Below are 26,282 nucleotides of genomic sequence, written 5' to 3'. Positions count from 1 at the left end.
AAATTTGATTATTGCTATAAAAGACAAGTATTTAAGATTAACTTTTATTTTCTTCAAAGTTTAATATGATTTACATCAGTCATCACATACCAAAATAAATACTATCATTAGAGTAATTTTTTAAAAGACTAACATTTTCACTATTCAGGAACATACATTTAAAAACAGTAAAGTGTATTTAGAATCCACTAACAAATACATTATTTTAATAAATGACATTATTCTTATTTTCCTTTCAGTTTCTTGTAGAGGATGGACCTACTATTGCAATTATAGAGTCTCAACTAAAGCTTTTGATAACTTTCTTTTCAGTTAGAATTTCTAATACTTACAAATCATTATTTCTTTTTTATTTAAACAAGTTATTAACACTCTTGCATAGATTTGAAGTTGTGGAGCATTCAGAGGGACAGTGTTGTGACCATTAACGTGAGACATGCAGAGGTCAAAGGGAGCATGCACTAACAAACCCTGTGGTATAGGAAGAGACCAGAGAGCCCTGGGGATTGCTGAGAGCATCTAAATCAAGTCACCTCTTGGTAACCAGCTCAAATTTCATCTTGTAACCTTAAGATAATTTTTCACTTGCTCTTTGGTGAACTCTGAAATGTGTAGATGTCTTGGAGAAGCAATAGCCTGTGTTAATTTTAAGCAGTTTTAGTCCTTGACGGACTTCCATCGTCACATTGCTGCTTATAGCAGTTAGGAAAGCAAAACCACTTCCTCTGCACTTCAGATAATTCTTTTTCTTTTTTTTTTTAATTAAAGTATAGTTGAAATGCAATCTTACATTAATTTCAGGTGTACAACATAATGATTTGACAGTTGTGTACATTACAAAATGCTTACCACGGTAAGTGTAGTTAGTTACCGTCTGTCACCATACAAAGTTATTAGAATATTATTGACTCTATTCCCTATGTTGTACTTTACATCCCCATGACTTATTTAGTTTATAACTGGAAGTTTCTCCCTCCTCGTCCCCTTCCCCTATTTTGCCCATCCTCACCCCTCCCCTCCTAGATAATTCTTAAAGTAGTGGTTTCAGAGGGTCTGTTTTAAGTGTTTCAATGTATTGAGAATCCAGACTTAAAGATATAATAATCATATTTTTATGTGGGTAGTGAGTGTGAAATTTTGTTGGATAACTTTAATTTGTATGGGTGTTCGATATTTAGCAGCTTGTATTTGTTTAGAATTGGCCCAGTTCTCCTGTCATAGGTCTCCTTCCTGAAAAGTTGCAGTTGATAAAGAGGAATGAGAATCTTGTTGCAGTTGAATACATTATCTGATTATAGTAGAAGAGAAGAATAAAGATAATGGAGTATTAATTTGAAATTTTCTTTGTTGGAAGGTTTGGGACTCCTGTTCTGCTCTATAAATGGATTTTTCATAGCTACTGCTCATTATGTCTTTCAGTGATAATTTTCTATTCTTTTCAGATTTAGCTTCTTTCTTAGAGTTGTTACTGATATATCAGTTTATAAGATAGCCTTCTATAGTTAAAGCAATCTTAATTAGGAATCTGAGAACGCTTTGAAAATCATACTGTGAAAGTTTAAGGGTTTGCCAGCCTCTCTAATAATTGTAGGAGTTTTTAAATCCTCTTATTAAAATAATCAGGACCCTGATAATATGTATTATTTTAATTGCTAATATTGAAAATAAATGACTGTTGGTGCTCATTGTTACAGGTTAAAAATGATCTGCTTTTTAATTAATTTAGGATTTTGCTATAGTTTTAGACTACTGCAGGTTTTTGTTTTTTTTTTTTAAAGATTGTATTTATTTGACAGAGAGAGACACAGTGAGAGAGGGAACACCACCAGGGGGAGTGGGAGAGGGAGAAGCAGGCTTCTTGCGGAGTAGGGAGCCCGATGTGGGGCTCAATCCCAGGACCCTGGGACCATGGCCTGAGCCGAAGGCAGACGCTTAACGACTGAGCCACCCAGGCGCCCTAGACTACTGCAGGTTTTTAAAAAAATGGTGAAATTTCATCATTGTAGACACTAGGTAGAACTATGTGGATAAATAATCTTGAATTTATACATACCTTCCCCTAACAAACCATGAAATATTTGGTTTACTTGGTATAATTTTTGAAGTATCCTAGAAGTAGTGGTAATAATAAATTCTATAATAAGTTCTTTTTCAATTCTCCAAGAATCTAGTTTTAAGAATTCCACTTTCCTAACCCACTGTGTAATTTTACTATCTTTATGTGGATTTGTTTACATATGTATGTGTGTGCATGTGTGTTTGTGTGTATGGATAAAGTATCCCTAGCCTTTTTTCTAAATTACATTTTTTCTTTAATATTTTAGAGGAATTTGAATGTTGACTATAACATTTCTTTCCAGACAGACATTGTTACAGTGGTAAGCAGTTCTGTTTAGTTATAGGCTTATCAGTAACCTTTACACATAATGTGATATTGTCTGAATGTCTTATTTTGTTCAGCTTTCCCTGGCACTGATGAAGCCTAAGGCTGCTGTTTCTTTGAGTTACTGATAATTTTTTATCTGATTAACTGACACATTTAGTTGAAATCAGACACAGCCCTTAGGCTGGGCATGGATTTAATTTAAAAAGTATCAAAGGTTTGCTCTGTGTGCTATTTAATCATCATGTTTATCAGGCAAAGAAAAATTACCGGAAGGACCATAGGGAGAGGGTTATCTTAAGGAGCAGTAGCTTGGGAAATTGATAATAGCTACAAGGTAATTTACTGCTAACTTTTACATTCATTAATATAACATTTCCCGCTAATAATTACAGTGCATGTAATATACTAATTAAATTGAAAGCATTATCACTAATTTTCTTTTTGCTGAACCCTAAGATGGCTAGATAGGAAGTGAGAATGTGAAATTGAAGAAAACCCATGTAAGTCACACTAATTTAAACAATTGGTTAGTTGGCCAGTTAAGATATTTTGGAAACGGAAAATGAAACTACTATGAACGTTCAGAAAAACTCATTTTAGGCTGTGACAAGGAAATGAAATTTCTAAATGAATGAAATCACTGTGTACTCTAGTTTATAAAATATTACACTGGTCTGACCTGTAAAAGTAATACATCTACCAGGAACCAATACATCACTACTGTCCAAGTGTATGATGGCACCACTCTAATGAATGAATATGCTGGGTTGATGAAGTACACTGATGCTATGGGGCCTTTGCAGTACCTTTGTTTGTTATATAGCTCTTAACACTGCTTAATATGACTCATTTTTAACTTGAAAAATATTTTATGCTGTATAACAAAGCATAGTAACTCCATGTTAATATTTAAGAGAAAACCTCCCTCCCCTCCAAAGACCCCTTAACAAAACAACAACAAAAATATCTAAAAAAGGATTTATTTAAAATTTTATGTAATTCAGACAATAAATGTTATACTTTGATATATACTTATTGTATAATTGTACATTTTAATCTAGCAGTAAGCCTCCAGGGTTTTTTCCCACTTTCATTAATGATATGCATAGGGTATAATAAAAGCTAAAATAATATCACTTCAGCTTGTATGAAAAATAAAACCTATAATTAAGAAGTCTTTGTTGATATGATAAAGTATTGTGCCTATCTCTAAATGTCTTTTGTCATAATTTACAATTGTATTTGTTTTTATTTTGTTTGGTTTAGTTTTTGAAAGTCTCATGTTCATTTTTAGAACAGAAAATTTTAGTAGTTCCCATGGAAAGAAAATGTTATGAAAAATGAAAAGTTTTATTAACTAGAAATCTGCATAGTCTTTTGGTACCTACATTTCATAGATTATTTTTCTTAACACTTTTAGTGTGCTATAATTGTTCCATAATGAATATTCTGAAGACTAAATCAATACATTGGGATTTCTTTACAATACACATTGTTACTGGCAAGTGGGACTCAATCTAGTCACTCCCTGTTGTACTTGATTAATCATAGGTCCTTGTTTTATTTATTTATTTATTTTTATTTTTTAAAGATTTTATTTATTCATTTGAGACACAGAGATAGAGAGAGAGCATGAACAGGGGGAGAGGCAGAGGGAGAGGGAGAAGCAGGCTTCCCGCTGGGCAGGGAGCCTGATGTGGGGCTCGATCCCAGGACCCTGGGATCATGACCTGAGCCGAAGGCAGACGCTTAGCCATCTGAGCCACCCAGGCGCCCCAATCATAGGTCCTTGTTTTAAAGAAGTTTCAGCTCTGAGTAATCTCATAGGATAGATCTTGAAGACTTTGTAATCACAACGTTTTTGTATATTTTTTCTGTTGTAAATTGAATATAGTGTATACTGTAATAGCAATAAACTAAAATCAAATAGAATAAGCAGAATCTTTGTGCTTCTGTGTGAACTTTTTTAAAAACTTAAGATTTTTAGATTGTGTTTAAGTGAGTGTTCTAATTTTCTGGTGTTTCAGAATTAAAGATCATTGCTAGCATTTATTTATACTAATTTCTTTGATAACCTCTGGTAGGCTTTAGAAAAAGTGAACCTGTGTTTCATTTATTTGATTTAACACAGCGGGACTGAGTCACAATGTACCTCTTCAGATCATGTTATTCCATCATCCTTTCTTTAGATGCAACCATGTTTATTAGTCTCAACAGCTCAATATCAAAATAATAGACATGAAAAGAAGTCTAAGCCTCTCATTTACCAGTGAGGGAACTGAGATCCAGAGAAGTTCGGAATCTTGGCCAAAGATCCACAGTTAGTGATTATCAGAAACATATATTCTATAAGATACCTTTTCTGTTATGGGAACTCAGGAATATTTCTTGCTTTTATAAATCATCTAATAGTTTTTATCATTGAAAATGGCTGTATGTTTTTCGAGGTTTTTGTTAAAAAGTAATAAGCCTTCTCTTCTCCCCAATCTTTCCTTTTCATTTCTTCTGTATGCTTTGTAGCCTCTTATAGCAATGTTTTGATGTTTTATTTTATAAAAATTCGTGTTCTTTTCATTTACTGTTTTGTATTCTCTATTTATTTATCTATTTTTCTAGCAACAAGTAAACTCTTTGAGGTCAGAGACTGTGGCTTACATTGCTTTTTAATATTCTTCCAGTTTTTTTTCTTTTTATTTGTTACTATTATTATTATTTTTATTTTTATTGTTCTGCTACCCTTATCCCTCTTCTTGGCATTTTTTTTTTAAGCCTATCTTTTTTTACATTAATTTCAGGTTCCTCTGGTGCTTTATGTTCAGAAATTAATGATATTAAAATGTTAACTTAGGGGCACCTGGGTGGCTCAGTTGGTAAGCGACTGCCTTCAGCTCAGGTCACGATCTCAGGGTCCTGGGATTGAGCCCCACATCGGGCTCCCTGCTCTGCGGGAAACCTGCTTCTCCCTCTTCCACTCCCCCTGCTTGTTTTCCCTCTCTCGCTGTCTCTCTTTCTGTTAAATAAATAAATAAAATCTTTTTTTTTTTTTTTAGATTTTATTTATTCAAGAGAGAGACAGAGATAGTGAGAGAGAGCACAAGTGGGGAGGAGAGGGAGAAGCAGGCTCCCCATAGAGCAGGGAGCCCGATGCGGGACTCGAACCCAGGATCCCGGGACCATGACCCGAGCCGAAGGCAGACGCTCAACCGACTGAGCCACCCAGGCGCCCAATAAATAAAATCTTTAAAAAAAGATAAAATAATAAAATAAAATGTTAACATAACTTTGGCAAAACACAAAATGCTTCAAAACATTAAAATCCCCTATTTTTAGCATCTGTATCAGAAGTTTGCTTTTCTGAAATTGATCACAGAATATCAAAGACTTGACCTAAGAAATACATAATTCAACTTCATCAGTGTGTCCCCAATAGCATCGCGTCCCTTAATTGTAACTGGATGTCATCTCAGTCAGTGCTCAGTCTGGAAAGACCTTGGCAAGTTTGGAATACTGGCTCCAATTAGGTTCTCTAGTTTTTTGATTTCTGAGGGCTTTTGATTGCAGGAAAAGTTTGGAGAAACTAAATGAATATTGATGTCTATAGCTTCTGAAACCATTACTGATCTGGAGTTATTTCTAGATCAGCCCCACAGCTGGTATGTGACCCTGACCTAGAATGTCACACCAGTGATCTCTTGGATGTATGTGCAGTTTAATGCTTGGAAAGAAGACCTATAAAGGACCATCTCCAAGTCTCGTTTAACATTCTATCTCTATTCTATACCAATATCTAATGTTTGCTAGCTGGAACCAAGGTAACCGTGCATTTAGATTAAATGTACTTTACTATGTGTGCTTCATTATCCAGATGCAGAGGTGAAGCCTGAAGGAGAGATAAAATCAGGAATGATGCTAGCTGTTTAAGCTGTCTTCAGTTCTCTTAATTGTGATAGTTTGCAGGTAGCATGAGGGGTAGTATTCTCACTACCCGTTTCATAGGACTGGGCCTTTATGTCCCAATTTTTGATATCAAAGATCTGAATGAAGATATTTCATGCATTTACTTAATAGTTTTCAGTGCAGTTATAAAGCTGATATTCATTAATTAGATGATGCTGACTAATCAACCTTAAGAATCTTTTAATTATTTTAACTTCTTACATTTATATAATATTCCAATATGGTTTGAGAGAAACACTGTTTGGCTGGTGGTCAGCACTCTTTTTCCTCAGGAATGCTAAAATGAGTAACTAAAAGATGATCTACCACGAAAAATTGGCAAATAGATCTGCGTTTTGTCTTAATTGCCTCACCCTGTGCATGCCGTCAGCAGGTTAACCTTGAAATAATTCTGAAAAGTACAGTCTCTGCCTTGAAACTTTAATGTTATGGCTGGTGTTTGTGTGTGTGCGCGCGCGTGATACATGCACACGTGTCTGTGTGTTTATTGAGGGCAAAGAATTGTTAAGAATGTAACTGGTCTTCAGTATTTGCTTCTCCTTTGTGCAGTTCCATATGTTTATGTGGCAACATTCTACTAGAGTTTTAAACCTAGTGACTCTGTAGTTGTAACAGCACTTCAGGCAATAATATGCAGATCAGAGCTAATTGGAATTTTTCCCTTGAATTTTTCTCTCTCTTAGAGAGAGGGGGAAGAAATTAACTTGGTTTAGAAATCAGTTTCCTGCCAAATTTGCTAAGGGCAAAGATTTAGAGGATTTTATTGTTGATGTTGCTGTTAATTTTATTTATTTATTGAGGAGGCAGTGCATTCACCTGGTTCAGAATTCAAAATGTTCAGAATGTTTACGGGGACCTCCAGTTTGTAGTCAAGTGACAGAAGTTGTGGATAACCTAGGGACCTCCCACTTGCAATTGGCATGTGAAGGGTGGGGGGAGGCAGTCTTATAGGACTGAGCCATTAACTGTGGGATCTGATGTTAACTCCAGGCAGCTGGTGTCAGAAGTGAGTTAAATTGTAGGACACTGTTATTGCAGAATTGCTTGGTATGGGGAAAAAACCCACACATCTGGCATCAGAAGTACTGTGGGTGTGAGAGTGAAGGAAAAACACAGGAGGAACTGGGCTTTTCCTAATACAATGGTTATATATATTTTTTAAAGATTTTATTTATTTATTTGACAGAGAGAGACACAGCGAGAGAGGGAACACAAGCAGGGGGAGTGGTAGAGGGAGAAGCAGGCTTCCCGCCGAGCAGGGAGCCTGATGTGGGGCTCGATCCCAGGACCCTGGGATCATGACCTGAGCCGAAGGCAGATGCCTAATGACTGAGCCACCCAGGCACCCCAATTATATTATTTTTAATCTAAGCTTTTCTTTTTTACTTTTTTAATGAAAGGAATACATAACTCAATGTTAAGTCCTTGACCTGATAATGATGCCTCTGATTTATTTGGGGAGCTTATGAAAATCACAACACTTGCTTCATCTTTAAGCTGGCACCATGACTTCGTTCTTTTCCAGAATTTTCACCAGATTTCATGTAAAAATGAGACAACTCCTGTTTGTTTAATAATCTGTGTGGCATTTATTAATGAGCACATGTAAACATAGATTCTCTTGCTATCCCTGCCTGACTCCTAGCAAAGTATTTCTTAGTTTGAAATCAAGCATCTTAAAGAGTGTTCCTCCTAAATTTCCATATTTGGTATAGTCAGTGAAGTTGTTTCTGTCATTTTCCAGATTAGCACTCAGAAGAAAAGAAAATTTCCAATAGGGCTGATAACCCTCTATTCTTAACCTTTTATGTGGCGACACTGGAAACCACTGAATTTTATGATATTTCTATATCTATTTAAAAGGATGATGTATTCTGGAATACCCTTTTATTAGACAGTAAGCTCCATGAATGTACAGGTGATGTCTGCCCGTGTATTGCTTAATCTAGAATGCATATATAAACTCAAATAATGAGTAATTTACTGAGTAAAAAAAAAAAAAATGTTAGGATTTGTCTGTTATTGATTTTTAGACATTTTACTTTGGTAAAGTACTTTTTTTCCCCCTTTCTTTAAATTTTCTTAAATAATTACATATTGTTAAGGTCATTGTACTGCTTGGTCCTGGACCTCTTTGTCTTCATATACATTCTTTGACCATTCTAGGCACTGTTTGGTACACCAAGGGGCCTCAGTTTCCCTTGGGGGGGGTGCTTAGATTCCCTTGCTCCTTTTAGCTGGCTTTCCTTTGAATTTGGGCAGTGTAAGCCACTGGGGAGACTGACAGTCAAAAGGAAGGGAGAAACCCTGACACTTTCTTTTCTTCCTGGGTGGAGTATCTGCTGTGGCTGGCTTGGCTCTTGCTTCAATTATTGGACACATTCACTGAGGTTCCAGCTGCTGCCATACTACTTGGTTCCTGGGCTCTAGAGAAGTCTTTTGCCCTTCGGCTTAGGGACAGTTACTCCTTTCTGTTACTGCTGGTCCTGGGTTACCTCCCTATGCTCTCTTTGCCTTCTCAGTCCTGTCATCTGTGTAATCAATTCCCTGTACTTTTCTTTAAATTCTTAGAGTGGTTTCTGTTTTTCTAATTGGGCTTTGACTGATATAGTCACTGAAGTCCTAATTTTGTGTAACTTTAATATTGCTAAATAATAAAATAGCCATCCTCTACATTTATTAATAACAGTAGAATCCCTTAAAAGGACTGAATTCTTCTCATGCACTTTTTGATGACTGAATAGAAGACACTATACTGGGTGCTGTGTGGTGGCTAAAAGAATCTAATAGCACTTAGAACATACATATAAAATAACTTAGGTAAAGGGCTTCAAGAAATGTACAGAGTAAGAGACGTAAAGGGCGTAAGGGAGGGAGGGATCATTTCTGATCAAAGGAACGAGGTGTGGCTTAATGGGTTGTAAAGAATGAGTAGGATTGTACTTGGTGGAGATTGGGGCCAGAGGATGGATAGAAAATTGCGAATGGAAAGTTGAGTAAGAACAAAGGTTGGGAGATGGAAATTAGCGTAGTCAGCCTAACTAGTAGATATTTATGTAAAGGATTTATGAAAATAAATGTAGATTAGAGAGAGAAATTTATTTGGCAGATGGGGAATACAAAGAGGTTGATTTGGGGAAGATAAACCTGTCACTTGGGTCAGTTGAAGGGAGAAGAAATTAGAGGTGGAGAGAGCAGTGGAGGACCCATTGATATTTTTAGGGAGAGCTGAGAGGATCTGAACTAAGAGTATATAGTGAAATGCCTAATTTGCCCTACTTAGTGACTAGATATGGGGGGTCTTTGTATCTCAATGCCTATCTGGCTCCAAGCAAGCATCCTCAGACAGTGGAGAGTCTAAAGTTACTTGTTTGTTTTGAGGCTGGGTGAAGTTAGTGACAAAAATAGAGAAATGAAGTAAAGGAGGTTAATTAAGCAACCAATATTTGTATTGCTTTTTACGAATATTTGAGTACTATCTTTTCTTTTCTGTTAGTTGCCTCACACAACCCTGAACTAGATATTATCATTTGTATTTCATGAAGAAACTATACTTATTAGAGTTAGATATATACAAGATTTTGTTTTTGGGTATGCTGTGAAGCTGAGCATTTTAATTCAGGTCTTCCCTTTTCCTGTTTTTCTTTTTTTAATAATTCACTTTATTAGCTTCCTTAGTTACATTTAATATCGTGTATCATGTATTCTTTTCACTGTAAATCAGTTTTCTGTAGTAATCATGGTATATTTAATTTTGTACATGTTTTTAAAGGAAAGATACAAACTTAAGCTTTTCTTCTGAGAGCATAATTACTGTTTATAATTGAGGTATAAAGGTAAGGGGTTTTCTTTTGTTTTGCTTTTTGAAGGACACCCATGCTTTAAGAGATTATGAAGGCTAGATACATTTTCTCATGACTGTCATTCTTGAACTAGATCATGTTTCTGTATGTTAGTAGAAGTAAGACTGAACAGGGAAATGGCATACCAGATTTTTTCCATAGTGGTGCCACCAATGTGTTCTGTGAACTTTAGGTACTAAACATACTACATTCCACTCTGAGTCTACATTCCTTTCAGGCAGCTACACCATGTCTTTTTAACAAATCTTTTTGGAATATATATTTTTACTTATTTTCTTTCTCATTGCCCATTTTATTATCCTGCTTCAGTTTGATTTCCATCAACACCAATTTATTAAAATTTCTCTTGTTAAGGTCAGTAACAACCAAATCAGATGGACACATTTTATTGGGTTTTTTTTCCCCCTAATCTTTCCTTTCTTTGACCTCTTTGTGATACTCAGAACTGTGGGCTTTCCTTCTTTTTAAAACCTTTTTGACCTTGACTTCTGTGATATTCCTCCCTCCTAGTTTCCCATCTGTCTCTCTGTCCTTAATTTTCTTTCAAGACCCTTCTTTCTCTGCCCACTTTATAAATGTTATGGTTCCTTACAGCTTCATTCTTCATCTTCTTTTAGTCCACACTTCCTTGCTATTTGATCTCTTCTCACGGCTTCAGCTACGACTGATGTACACATTTATATCGCCAATTATACCTGTTTTCTGAGCTCCATACCCAACTGTCAACTGGACAGTTCTCACTGAATGACTAAAGGCCCGTAAGACTCAATGGCCGAAATAATACTCATAATATTCCTCCCCAAATGTGTGTTACTTCTTATAAAACCAAAGCCATTGCTCTCCATTGAGTGACCAAGCCAAAAACTTGAGAGCATTCTGGATTCCTTTCCCAGCCACATGCCACTAAAATCTGTTGGTCTTTTTTATGTCACAGATCTGCCATTTCCTTGTTATCATCATAACCACTACCTTAGTTTAGGCCTTCATCATATTTTTACTTAGACTTCTTTTAGGGTTTCCTGAGTAGATGTTCTGCTTCTAACTATATACTTTTCTGATCAGTACTCCTACATAATCTTTTAAAAATAAAAGTCTAGGGGCACCTGGGTGGCTCAGTCAGTTGAGCGTCTGCCTTCAGCTCAGGTCACGATCCCAGGGTCCTGGGATCAAGCCCCGCCGTCAGGCTCCGTGTTCAGCAGAGAGCCTGCTTCTTTCTCTCTGCTGCTCCCCCTATGCTTGCTCTCTCTCTCTCTGTCAAATAAATAAATAAAATCTTTAAAAATAATAATAATAAAAATAAAAAATAAATAAAAATGTAAGTCTAATGGTACAACAGTGTTAATGTCCTTAACAATGCATGCTTATTGATTGGAAGAATTAATGTTGTTAAAATGTTCATACTATCCAAAGTGATTTACAGATTCAGTGCAATCTTATCAAAATTCTAATGGCATTTTTCACTGATACAGAAAAAAAAAATCCTAACATTTGTGTGAAACCACAAATAGTCAAAGCAATCTTGAGAAAGAACAAAGCTGGGGGATAACACTTCATGATTTCAAGCTATATCACAAAACCATAGTAATCAAAACAGTATGGTGTTGGCATAAAAACAGATACATAGGTCAGTGGAACAGAATAGATTCCTAAAAGAAACTCATGCATATATGGTCAATTAATTTTGACAAAGGAGCCAAGAATATACAATGGGGAAAAGATAGTGTCTTCTATAAATGGCATTGGGAAAGCTAGTTAGGCACATGCAAAAGAATGAAACTAGACCTCTATCTCATACCATAAATAAAAGTTAACTCAAAATGAGTTAAAGACTTGAATGTAAGATCTGAAACTCTAAAACTCTTAGAAGAAAACAGAGAGGTAAACTTCTTGATAATGGTCTTGGCGATGATTTTTTTGGATTTGACACCAAAAGCACAGGCAACAAAAGCAAAAGTAAACAAGTAGGACTATATCAAACTAAAATGTTTCCATACAGCCTCTGAAACCAACAAATGAAAAGCCATCCTATGAAATGGGAGAAAAATATTTGCAAACCACATATATGGTAAGTGATTAATATCCAAAATATATAAGGAACTCATTAAACTCAATAGCAATGAAACAACCCAATTAAAAAATGGCCTGAATAAACATTTTTCCAAAGAAGACATACAAATAGCCAACAGGTATATGAAAAGATGCTCAAAATCACTAATTATCAGGGAAATACAAATCAAAACCACAATCAGGTATCACCTAGGATGCCTATTATCAAAAAAACAAGAGATAACAAATGCCAACAAGGATATAGAGAAAAGGGAACCCCTTTGCACTTTTGGTGGGGATGTAAACTGATAAGTCCACTGTTGAAAACAGTATGGAGGTGTCTCAGATTAAAAATAGAAATACCATATGGTCCAGCAATCTCGCTTCTGGGTATATAGCCAAAGGAAATGAAATTAGCATCTCAAAGAGATATCTCTACTCTCGTGTTCATTGCAGCATTATTTGTAGCAGCCAAGGTATGGAAACAGCCTAAGTGTCCATTGACAGATGTGTGAGTAAAGAAAATATATGTGTTTGTGTGTGTACATATAATATATATGTATATAGGATATACATATATATACATATATAATATAAATATATATATATTATAAATATAAATATATAGGATTATATATTGGATGGAATATCATTCAGCCTTAAAAGAAAGAGGAAATCTTGCCATTTGCAACAACATTGATGAACTGGGAAGGCATTATACTAAGCGAAATAAGCCAGACAGAGAAAGACCAATACTGCATGGTATCACTTATATGTCAAGCTAAAAAAAAAAGAAAAGTTGAACTCATAGAGTGGAAAGGTGGTTGCCAGGGCTGAGGGATGTGGGAAATAGGAGAGGTTGATAAAAGGGTATAAACTTTAAGTTGTAGGGTGAATAAGGTTCTGAGGATCTAATATAGAACATGTTACTATTGTTGATAATACCGTATTGTATCATTGAACTTTGCTTTGAGAGTAGAATTTAAATGTTCTTAACAAAAGAAAAAATGAAAAGGAAATATGTGAGGTGATGGATGTGTTCATTAACTTGATAGTAAGAATTCTGAATTCTTTCAAAATGTATGTATATATCAAATCACCACGTTGCACGTTTTGAATAGCTTACAATTTCATTTGTCAGTTATAACTCAATAAAGCTGGAATAATTTTAAATCATATAAAAATAATTCTCATTTATATGAGTTGCATTTTCAAAGTTATCTCAAACGAATCAAAGGAAATTTCCTTAAAAGCTTAAAAAATAAGTGTAGAAAGCAGCTTCTAAACAGATTGGATACTTTCTACCAAGCTGATTTGCTTAGAATTGAATACTTTTTGATTGTTGCTTTATTCTCCCAACAAGGATTAACAATTTAATCCTTTGTTTATTTATTTTGTTATTGTTGTTAAAGAGTTTCACAGAAGTCACCTTTCATTTTAGCAAGAAGAATATTTTTGGGAAACTCAGTTGAAAAAGCTATAACTATAGTTCTAGATTTCTGTTCAGCTTCACGTTTAGGTTGAAACTCTCAGTTTCTGCTTTGAGGTTGGGACTCACTATGTAGCAAACAGCTAATTTATTCAAAACTGGGAGTGTCATACTGTGGAGACTCAAACGTAAAATAAGGCGCTAGCTTTAAACAGAAATAAATGACAAATGATTATGATTTTCTGCAATTTCTTTGTCATTTAATTTTCAGCCTTAACAACTTTTTCCCTATTTAATTGAGAAAGCTCACAAAGGGAAACAATAATCCTACAAATTAGTGACCTAATACTCTGTCATGAGCTCACTGTTTAATGGAAGTACTCCAGATGGTGATCATTTTCCATTTCAGAAATGTCTTATATTGATGATGCTAAGAAAAACAAAAGCCTTTTAACAAGTCAAACAAAAATTTTAGTCAGAATATGTATCATTCATTTGAAATCATTACCATTTGAAAATTCTTTCAGAATTTCTTCATATAAAATAGTATTCATTTCTCTTTTTTTTTTTTAAACCTGGACTTGTGTAATTCTACTCAAGTGAAGAATTGGAAGTTTAAGGAAAAGCATCTAGTGCTTTACTGGCCATATAAATTTCTTGTTTAGTTATCCAGGCCCTAGAAAGTCATTGGCATTCACAAATGTTTCTTATTTAATAATGTCATGTTGCCAGAAGTCCAAATATCACCACTCAGAGCTCTAATGCAAGTGCACTTCTTTAATGAATGGTTCATATTAAAAATGTTAGAATGCTTTTCAGATGAAAAACACTTTAAATTCAGCAGATCATTTTTTTCTCAACAGGCAGGAACTCATTAACAGAATAATACTGGTAACTGAGGCATTTTTCAAAGAAAATAATTTCCCCGATAAATGCAAGCTGCATATCTTCTTATCTTTAGAATAAGTAGGTCTAGTTTTCATTTGTAAAAAAAAAAGGACAGCTTGTTTTCAGTTTATCTTGTTGTCTTTGTGAACCAACCTCTTCATATGGGGACAAGTGAATATTGAGTGAACAAATCTAATTTGGGTCTGGATTTCTACCTTGAAACCATCCTTATAAACTTGTACTTATCGCTATTACCAGATGGCTGGATGCCTTCACCATCCCAGCCTCTGTGTTGGGTGCCTTTTAGCTGTGATATGGTAGAGGTTCACATATGATGAGAAAATCAGATCTGGTACCTTTCATAGTAGAAGTCCCTTTCTATTCTTGTGTGTCAGTGTTCCTGATATTTAGGGTGCTGATTTTAAGAGTAGGCGTTTATAAAGCTTTAGGACTATGGGCAGGTCCGTGTTCATACTTCTTTTGGTGATTAGAGTAGGACTAATGGCATATTAGGCCCTTATTAATTGGTTGTTTAATTATAGAAGATTCAACCATACAATCAGATACCAAATGAAGATAGGCAATTAGGATTATGTCAGTTACTTAGCAGATAAGTTTTATAATATATATTTCTTTTTAGAGTCAGACTTGTTTCTTTCAAGAAAAATATTTGGTGGATTTTGTACATAAATGGTATATTAAGGAATATATAGGAAGAAAGTAGTAGGAGCAGTTATCTGTTTTCCTATAGTCAAGAAGGGCAAAGAATTAATATTTCTGACTACTCAATACTTGGGATATGATTTTTTTAAATGTATTTCCCAATGTCATTCCTCTCTGACAAGAATTCCTTCTTTTGTAGTTTATTATACTTTGTATAGACTTCTATCACTTATTTTATTTAAAATGTCCATTCTCCTGCATCCCTCATGGGATTTTAATTTCTTAAGGTCAGCAGCCATGCTTTTTTCAAATGTGTTTTCCCCTTCCTAATATAGGATTGGTCACACAGTAGGGTTTTATTCACTGCTGTTTAATAAATACATGAGTAATTTTGCCTGCCGGTATATCCACACATGGGATAAATGATGAATATACATATGCATAAATGTATTTTTAATAATATTTCCCCTGATTGAAAAGGTAATACACATGGTATAAAAATATTTGAGAAGGTATAAAGTTATAAATAAAATAGAAACATTAAATACTATTTAGAAATAAGCACTATTATAATTTGGTCTAATTCTGGTCTTTCCATGCCTATGGATGTTTAAAAAACAATCCATATATTTTAATACACAACCTGTGGAAATTTTTTTCACTGAGTCTTACGTCATAAAAAGTTCCTTATATTGCATAGCCTTTGAAAATATTTTTTTAATGACTGCTTTGTTTTCGCTCTTCTAAATGTATCATGGTTTAGTCAACCATCCTATTATTTGAGATTTTAGGATTTTCAGATTTCTGTTCAATAACATGAAGAATGTAAATCAGATGAATATCTTTATAAATAAACTTTTGTGCAAAGTTACAGTTATTTTTATAGACAAAATTTCTGGAAGTAAAATATGAAAATGCTGGGTCTAAGAATACACTTAATAAGACTTCTTGATACATATTGCAAAATTGGTTTTCAGAAAGGATGTACTACTAACAACTTCATCTGTGGTGCATGAGCTTATGCAACTCTCCATATCCTAATCATCTTTGACTGTTAATCAAATTTTAATCAAATTACACCCACACATGTATATATTTGTTTGACAAAAAGTAATTCCAGCTTGTATTTTCTTTGTTCTTCTGAAGGTTGAAATTAGTCATTTATATTTATTCTCTTAAAAATACCTAGTAATACCTTTTCTAATTTTTACTGTTGGGTGTTAACCTGTTCCTTACTAGTTTGAAAGAGAAAGACATTAACTGTTTGTCATATATGTTACAAAATGGTATTTTTATTTTTATTTGTTACCTTAGTTTTGTTTTGGATAACTGTTGAAGTGTAGAAGTACTGTAATTTTATTTAATCAACTTCATTCAATTACAAATACAATTATTGAATATTCAGTGTTGTCCCAGGTACTTTTCTAGAGCTGAGGCTATAGGGAAACAGGATAAGTACCTGCCCTCATATAGCTGAAGACATACATTTAAAAATTAAATAAGAAAATATATGATATAATTTCAGGTAATGCTATGAAGAAAATAAAGCCAGGGCAAGGAAATAGTGACAGGGGTAGGAGGGGATAGTGGGGAGGGAGTAGGACTATTTTAGAAAGAAGTCAGAGAAGGCCTCTCTGAGATATTTGAGCAAGACCCTAAAAAAGCGAAGGAATAAATTATGTAAATATCTAAGGAAGTGTGTCATAGGCATAGGGAAGGAAATTCTGAGATGTAAACATGCTTAAGTGTTTGAGTAACAGTAAGTGTAGTGTGGATCCTTGGAATGAGCTGAGAGGATAGTAGTAGGTGGTGATGTCAGAGAAATTAGGAGGTTCCAGGTCATTTAGAGCCTTATATATTGTTCACAAGGAGCTTGTATATTACTCTTAAGTAGTATGGGAAACCATTAGAGGATTTTCAGTCAGGGAGCATGTTCTGGCTTATATTTTGAAAGATCACTGGTTACTTTGTGGAGATAAACTATAGTGAGGAAGTGTGGACTTAGGGAACCCAGTTAGAAAACTATTGCAATAGTCCAGTTGAGAGTGATGGTGATTAGGACTAGTGGTAATGGTGGAGGAGATGAGAAGTGGTTGGATTTTGGAAGTTTTGGGAAGATGGAGCTAATAGAACTATTGCTTGATTGGATGTAGGTCATAAGGGAAAGAAAAATCATGAATGACTCTAAGATTTTTGGCCTGAACAATAATATACATGCAATGTCATTTCCTAAGATGAGGAGCCATATGGAAGGACCTCTGGGTACGATGGGTATATGTGCCTGAATCAAGAGTTTTGATTTGAATCTGTTCAAGTTTGAGATACTTAGTAGATATTCAGATAGGCATTAGAGCAGACATTTGGATTGTGGATCTCAGAGAGGTAGGAGTTACACAGATTGTATTTAGAGCCATACAACCAGATGAAATCACTGGGGGATGAATATAGCTAGAGAAGGGAAGAGAGCCAAGGACTGAACTCGGGGCACTTTAATTTTTAGAGGTAATGAAGAGGACAAGGAGCCCGTAAGGGAGAATGAGAAACAGCCATTAAGGTGGGAAGAAGAATTCAAGTAAGGTAATGACAGAGAATTGACCACTGAATTTGGCAAACCTAGTGGTCACTGACTGACATGATAAGAGAGGTTTTAATAGACTGATGGGAACTCAAGGTTGCCTAGAGTGGGTTTAAAAGAGAATGGATGATGAGGAAATGGAGAAAAACATATATGCTCTTTGGAAGAGTTTTACTTTAATAGAAATAATGATACCTGGAAGAGGACATGAGTTTTTGGCAGCTATCACAGCATATTATATAATGATGAACCAGGAGTAAAAATTGATGGTGCGGGGGAAAACAAAAATAAAAAGGTTAATCCTTAAGCTGTCTAGATGGATTGGGATCTCATGCAAAGGGATGCTTAGGAGCACTTAGGGCTTAGGAAACCATTTTCATAGGAGGAGGCAGAATCTATAGGTAACAGATACCAATAGCTTGATAGAGTTAATGATCCTTGGATCTTTCAGGCTTTTATGTTCTTTCTTTTCTAAATGTTTAGAATGGTTTCCCAAGAGCAGTGAAAAAATCACCTATGTATTCTGGATGGTTATGCTTAATTAAAAACACAATACAACAAAAGGAAAGAAATGCTGAAGGTCAAACCACAATCCTCTGCCTTAAGAGTGCAGTGCCGATTTGTGAAATATAATTGCAGAAAAGTCTAAGAAGCTTACTAATATCTCCCAACTTAAAAAGACAAGGATTAGACATGCACTAACAGGTATTCAGACATATTCTGAAGGTGCTATAATTAAAACAATGTGTTGCTGACCCAGAAATAGTCAAATCAGTGGAACAGAACAGAATGTACACAGAAGACTTAAACGTGTATAGGAATGTGGTATATGATAAAGTTGACAGTGAAAATTGGTGGGGAGGATTCTCTACATAAAAAATGATATTGAACAATTTGCTGACTACTTAGAATGATAGAAATTTTGATCTTTGGTATGTCTTCCATGTACTAATTTGTTTTTATTGAGGCCAACCATACCTGTGTTCTTTCTTATATATGTAGTACCACGTGCTGGGAATAATGAAGCTGTGTTTGTGCCAGTTTGTGAGTATGTGTTTGCTTTTGCAACTGTCCCCTGTATCATTACAACTGGCCATATTGTTCAGATAGCTGCCTGGACTCACTTCTCAGCAGTCTTGCTTGTGTCTCACATTGACAAAGATTGGGGGAACCGGTGCTCTAGGCAACAAATGGCCCTGTGATGTGTGCTTAGCTGATTTTGTAAATATCTTTTAGCATTTTTTATTCACAAAACAAAGAAGATGATGATAGTCTACCTTAGAGCATTTTTACAAGCAATAACTAATATAAATGTTTAATGGTATTATGCACTGCTGTTTCTAGTACTCAGTGATGCTATCGCTGACTTCACTATTTCCTGAGTTGAACTAACACATCTATCATTGATAGTGATGATGTTCTAAGCTGAGTAGTGTCCACTAGTGTCTGAGCGCTCCTGTGGCTCAGCAATATGCCCGGCTATTGAGAGTGCAGTCTTTGTCTCTAACTTATTACTGACATTTTTATTTTTTATTTTTATCTTCTCTGCCTTTGTTCATCTAGATGACAAGAATGTAATTTAATATGTGTCCACTCTCAAAATTCTATGAGTTGTGTTGAATTTAGCAATAGATATTCATTGTTAGATTCATCAGTTATTTTACTAAGGACCTGAAATTCATTTTTTGAAAAATTTGGCAGTGGTACATGTCAAATATTTCATTCTTGCTTTCACCAAACATGACTGCAGCTTTCCCCACAGTAGTCATAACTAACTTATTAATTGGAAAATACAGTGGTTCTTTTGCACTTTGTACAGCGTGTGACACTGTGTATATAAGCAAGAGCACAGGTGTGGTTGGCAGACAGGCCTCAATGTAAAGGCTGCTTATTCTGTTGACCAGCTGTGTCAACTTGAATGGAATGATCTTATTTTTTCACATATAAAATCAGTTTAATAGTATTTTGGATTGCTCTAAGGAATAACCAAGAGAAGATATACAAATTACTGAGCACAAATTTTGGTATATAGTAGGCACTTGGTAGTATCTTTCCTTTTCATCAGAATAGTATTTGTGCGTACACCATTACTCTGTCCTTGCTGCGTCTTTTTTTTTTTTTTTTTAAGATTTTATTTATTCATTTGAGAGAGAGAGAATGAGAGACAGAGAGCATGAGAGGGAGGAGGGTCAGAGGGAGAAGCAGACTCCCTGCAGAGCAAGGAGCCCGATGCGGGACTCAATCCTGGGACTCCAGGATCATGACCTGAGCCGAAGGCAGTCGCCTAACCAACTGAGCCACCCAGGCGCCCCCGGTTGCTGCGTCTCTTATTATCATGACCACTCTTTCCCAGTGTCTTCACTGAAGTCTCTTTCTTACATTTACATTTACAGTCCTTACATTACTGTACCCTCACAGTCTTACACTGAGCCCTCTTCTCACTCTATGTCCTGCTTCTTGGGATTCTTGTTTGCTCCTGCAGCTTTAAGTTCTCTTATATGCTGATAACACCCACATCTTTTTCTATACTCTCTTGAGCACCAGAGTATTCAATATACCTAATAGTCTTTTCTACTTTGGATACCTAGCAAACAAACTGAAAAAACATACGCAAAGCTAAATAAACTCAGTATTTTGTCTTAAGACATGTAGTTCCTAGCTAGTAGTCACTTGGTCCCACCCTCTGTGTGTGCTTCTGGTCTCTGTGCTGATGGTTCCCAAGTTTTATTAATTTTGTCTTTAAATTGTTTTTGGAATTTAGCTTCTTATCTCCATCCTTCAATTCTTTCAGACTAAGCTCCTTCTCTTTCTCTACTCTCTAGTTTACCCTTAACACTGTCATCAGTCTTGTCGTTCCACTTGTAAGTATGATCATTACTTATTTCTTAAAATCCTTAGCACAATCCAAGAGAAATGAAAATATATATTCACACAAAGACGTATAGGAAAATTCATAGCAGCTTTATTCACAAGAATCCCCAAACTAGAAGCAAACCAAATATCCATCAACAAAAGAATGGATAAACAGATGTGGTATATCCATACAATGGATTAAAATGGAATACAAAGGAATGAGCTATGGATACACACAACATGGATCAATCTCAAAATCATACTCAGTGAAAGAAGCTAGAAACAAAAGGATATATATTGTATCATACTATATATGTAACATTTGAGAAAGTGCAAACTAATGCACAATGACATAAAGCAGATTAGTAGTTGCCTGGAGCCAGGAGTGAAGGAAGGGTTGGACTGCAAAGAGGCACAAGGTATCATTTGGGTATTATCAAAATGATTCGTACCTTGATTGTGGTGGTAGTTTCACTGAAATATACATTTGTTAAAACTCAATAAATTATGCACTTTAAATGGATGCAGTTTATTGTATGTAAATCGTGTCTCAATAGAGTTATTTTTAAAAATCTGTACAGGGAAGGGCCCTTCATTGCCTTCAGGTTGCAGGCCACATTTCTGAACAGACTGATCCCAAACTTCCTTTTCTAGCCTTTTTTTCCTTCCATTTCTTAATATGTGCTTTCCACTGCAGTTACTCCATACTGTTGACCATCCCTTATATGTCAAGCCCCTTATTTTGTGGCTTAAGTGAATACCTAAAGAACAATGACAATTGGCATTATTGTTGGAGAGGGTTACACGACTGGTTAAGCTTGGCAATATTACTTTGGTGAGCACTGTGGTATAGTTCTCCAAGCTGGAGACTTGGGTTTTTGGGTTTTTTTTATCTGAATTTTTTTTTATTATGTTATGTTAATCACCATACATTACATCATTAGTTTTTGATGTAGTGTTCCATGATTCATTGTTTGCGTATAACACCCAGTGCTCCATTCAGTACCTGCCCTCTTTAATACCCATCATCAGGCTAACCCATCCCCCCACCCCCCTCCCCTCTAGAACCCTCAGTTTGTTTCTCAGAGTCCATAGTCTCTCATGGTTCCTCTCTCCCTCCGATTTCCCCCCCTTCATTTTTCCCTTCCTGCTATCTTCTTCTTCTTCTTCTTTTCTTTTTTTAACATATAATGTATTATTTGTTTCAGAGGTACAGGTCTGCGATTCAACAGTAGAGACTTGGTTTTGACCATGTACCAAGAAGTTGTCAGTCTCTCTGATAGTATAGATTAATATAAATCAAATTTGTTTAAACAGACTGTGTAAACCAGAATGTCAGTTCATTCATTTATAATGTAAGGATTTGTGTTAAAAGGGTAAGAATGCTTGTTTTGATGGATTAGTATAATCTTTCTGGGTTTGAAAGTAACAAGGCAACCTAAATTAAAGTCTAAAGGTTGCTCAGTGGTCATAGAATCGTATCATACGAAGGTGGTTTGAATGTGGCCAGATTTATAGATCCCGGATTCTTGTGTTAACTATTTTCTCGAACACATTCATTTTTTATTTCCATTATGGCATTGGGTGGTTTATTTGGCTCTGTCTTCATGCAGCCTCAGTTTATCTTTGATTCTAGTAGTCATTTTCTCTGTTTCTTAGTTGACACTTCCACTTCTATTATTTTGCTACTATCGTTAATTTAGTAACTTTTTTCCCCAGGAGATACAGGTCATGGGTCAAGGCCTGAGCTTATTAGCTTCATGGAGTAGATTGACTATGTTAGATTTTTATCTTTTAAAGGTCTGTTTTGCCTTTCCTTGAAGTTAGTAGTATGTTCTAAATGGTTAAGGATTCAACAGAAGTCTTACTTACCCTTGGTTTATTCAGGACTCACTATGTTGGAAAAGTTTGTTGTAACTGGACTGTACAGTTGAGTGTTAAGGGTTATATATTAGTCATGGTTCTCTAGAGAAACAGGGAACTAAGGATATATAAAGATGTACAGAAAGAGATTTATTATGAGAGATTATCATCTGATTATGGAGGCTGAGAAGTCCTATGATCTGCCATTTGCAAGCTGGGGGCTCCAGAAAGCTGGTGGTGTGGTTCCAGTCCAAACCCAAAAGTCTAAGAACCAGGGCAGCCATTGATATAAATTTCAGTGCAAGTTCTAAGGCCCAAGAACCAGGAGTGCCAATGTCTGAGGGCAGGAGAAGGTGGATATCCTAGCTCAAGCAGAGAGTAAATTCATCCTTCTTCTACCTTTTAGTTCTATTCAGGACTTCTGTGGATTGGATGATGCCCACCTCAATGGTTAGGATTATCTTCTTTATTCAGTTTACCAATTCAAATTATAAAAATCTCTTCCAGAAATATCCTCACAGAAATAATATTTTACCAGCCCACTCATGTTAACAAGTAAAATTAACCACCACAGGTTAGTAGGCTAGTGTTGAGGAGTGATAATGAGCAAGAAGTTAATGCCCAGGAATGAAGGGTTTTGTCAGTCAAGTTAGGCCTTCATCCCCATTGTAGTAACAGTAGTGTGTGTGTGGGGGGGATGGTAGTAGTTAGTAGTAGTAATAGTAGAAGTAGTAACAGAAGTAGTTATAGAAGTAGCAGTAATAATGAAGAATATTATGATAATGACAGAAGAAAATATTTACTGACTATTTACTAGGTGCTGGACACTGTTATTTATCTGGATTATTTTACTCAGTCTTCACAGTAACACTAGAAAATAAGAACTATTATTATCCTCACTGTGAAAAAAGAAACTGAAACACAGAGAAATTATGTAACTTCTTCAAAATCACAGAGCTAGTATGTGGTAAGGCTAGATTTTTAATGGGGGTAGTAGTAATCATGGTTGTTGAACAAGTCATTAGTTAGATCTATATTAAGATTATGATCTCCCAGATGGAGAACTTGACTGTCCTACCATCAGCTCTGCCTTGCACTGTGGTTGTTAACTTTCCTCAGATCACGAGTAGGCAGATCTAAATAGTGGGTTCATAACGTTTGACCTCAACTGTTTATTCTAAGTTATTTTGTATATTTTTCAGCAGCAAAACCAAACTGAGTCTTTAGCTTTATCCCTGTTTCTTGCAAGGGAAGAGCCTTTATACAACTGGACACAGTTGTGTGTGTGTGTGTGTGTGTGTGTGATGGAATATTATATATATGATGGAATATTGTTCAGTCATTAAAAAAGAATGAAATCTTGCCATTTACAACAACATGGATGGACCTAGGGTATAATTCTAAGTAAAATAAGCCAGTCAGAGAAAGACAAGTATCACATGATTTCACTCATATGGAGAATTTAAGAAACAAAACAAATGAACAAAGGAGAAAAAAAAAAAAGACAAACCCCAAACAGACTCTTAACTATAGGGAACAAACAGACTGTTACCAGAGGGGTGGTGGGGGAGGGGGGAGATGGGTGAAATAGGTGAAGGGCGTTAAGAGTACAATAATCTTGATGAGTACTGGGTGATGTATGGAAGTGTTGAATCACTATATTGTACACCTGAAACTAATATTACACTGTATGTTAACTATACTGGAATTAAAATTTTAAGAAATTAATAAAAAAAGATTCTCACATTAAAAAAGGTAATGATTTGGATTTCGGCCTAGTTTGGAAGAATAGTCCAAATTCAGTTCGATATATAATTCTAGAGCTGATTAGTTAGGTATTACCAAATAGAAAATAAAAGAGAAATGATAGAGAATTGCAGAGAAAAAGTGTAGACTAAGAAGAATTAAATAATAACTATTTAGGGTGGTGAACTTAAATGAGAATTATAGAAGGATGGTACATTTTAAATGGATAATAAATGGCAATTTTTATTTTAACAATGTCTTGACTTAAAGTTAACTTGAAGTTAAAAGAGAAAAATACCAGTGGCTCTTGTCTTTTATTTTCTTGATGTATAAAGAAATACACACACACACACAATATTCAGTACTTGGCATTTTCGTATGGCAGAACTTATAAACAACTATATGGTATAGGAATATAACTGATTTTTATCTTTTGATGACACTGTCCACTACTCTGATCTATGTATTTATTCAGGAACACTATGCCTTGACCTTTTCTAATGAATACAATGACTTTTATGAAAAGAAAATGACTAGGAAGTGAAGAGAAAGGTTATAAGCAAATGCTCTCACAGATTTGCTAAACTAGGGAAGTAAAGGAAATTGCTTTTTCCTGTCATCCTTATCTAATAGAATCATTATATTTTGGGCAGATATTTCTTTATCATTTTGGAGGGGAAACTTTAAATTGGTTTTATCTCCAAAGACGTGAGAGATTCCTGTTGTGCATTTTGTTGTTTATTTATTATGGCATCCTATTAGGACACACTTGGTTATTTCAGTATGTCTTCAAGTATTACATATGTTTTTATGTGAGACACTATTGCTTTTCTTTGTAGATTTCCAAGTATGGAAAGAGTATAATAGTGAAGTCATCTCTCTCAAGTAGTTTCTTCTATACTCCATATGCTGGGGTGGATTTTCTTCTATGCCTATTCAGAGAATTTCTGTTCAGTTTGTTGTTAGTAATTACCCCCCAGTCACTTTCTTTACATCTGTTTTCTAGATAACAGTTCCCTAGTGTATACCTATACTGTATATTATTCTTCCCTAAGTGTACTATCTTACACTTCTTTACATTAAATCTCCTCTTAGACCTGTCCTTCTAAATCCCCAAGTTCTCCGCATCCATACATGTACTTGATTGATCTCCTCTTCATTTTTTTAATCTATTGTAGCTTTGTATCATTTGCAAACTTGATCATATTTGAATTTACATCTCCTCCATCATTAATGAGCACACTGGGTAGATTAGTCCTCTTTCCTATGAGACTCTGCTGGATGTAGTACTGGGTATTCTCAGTTGTAACTCTGTTGATAATTCATTGCTTCCTTCTCATCATGGAATTTTTTATCCACTGTGCTATACTGTTATCCAGGTAATAGCTCTACCATCTCTGTTTCCTGGATGCTCCTGTTAATCACCTTTTCTGAGATACAAATAAAAATCACTGTGTCCCCTTTTCTACTTATGCCATTGCTTATTTTTTTTAAAGTTACTCAGTCTGAGAAAATATTGTCCTTAAATAGAAATTTCTCAAAAATTTCGCCTGAACATCATCGAATCTTTAAAAATATGTTAAGTGAGAAAACATTTGAAAGTACTATCTAAATCTTTGCCTTCTCCACAGAAAATACTCTCTAGTTATTTGGATTTAAGTAAAAAGAATAATTATTTTTCCCACAGCTGAGAGCATGACTTAAATCTATGTATTTATTTTTTCTGAATATGGATTGCATTTTCATAAATTATTCTGCTTCAAGATGGTTTTCTAGATGAGACACAGTTCTTTAATAATTTTCAGAGCATGATGCATAGCCACATGCTTATTTTTAAAGTTATATTTTTTCTTTTATTTTCAGGAAAAAGAAGAAGTAGAGGGGATATCAGTAGGTGCTATACTTTCTGACTATCAGCGTGTTCGAGTAGAAAATGTGTAAGAGAACATTAATTTGTCCTATATATATTTTATTTTATTTTTTAAAATTTGTCTTATATTTTTAAATTACATG

The 26,282-nt window shown here is 35.0% G+C and overlaps 1 protein-coding gene across 2 annotated transcripts in view; it reads left to right on the top strand.

The window, feature by feature from the left end:
* DPH6 (diphthamine biosynthesis 6) overlaps positions 1–26,282 on the top strand; it is a 183,024-nt gene that overhangs the window by 73,531 nt on the left and 83,211 nt on the right. For both annotated transcript variants that reach the window (XM_021695530.1, XM_021695529.2), the window contains exon 4: positions 26,133–26,206. In XM_021695530.1, coding sequence (XP_021551205.1) covers positions 26,133–26,206 — 74 coding nt within the window. The remainder of the gene's footprint in view (positions 1–26,132; positions 26,207–26,282) is intronic.

Source organism: Neomonachus schauinslandi, chromosome 9 (genome assembly GCF_002201575.2).
Source record: "Neomonachus schauinslandi chromosome 9, ASM220157v2, whole genome shotgun sequence".
Classification (NCBI taxonomy): Eukaryota; Metazoa; Chordata; class Mammalia; order Carnivora; family Phocidae; genus Neomonachus; species Neomonachus schauinslandi.
Note: the sequence above shows the minus strand (reverse complement) of the source record. Positions and strands in the feature narration are given on the sequence as shown.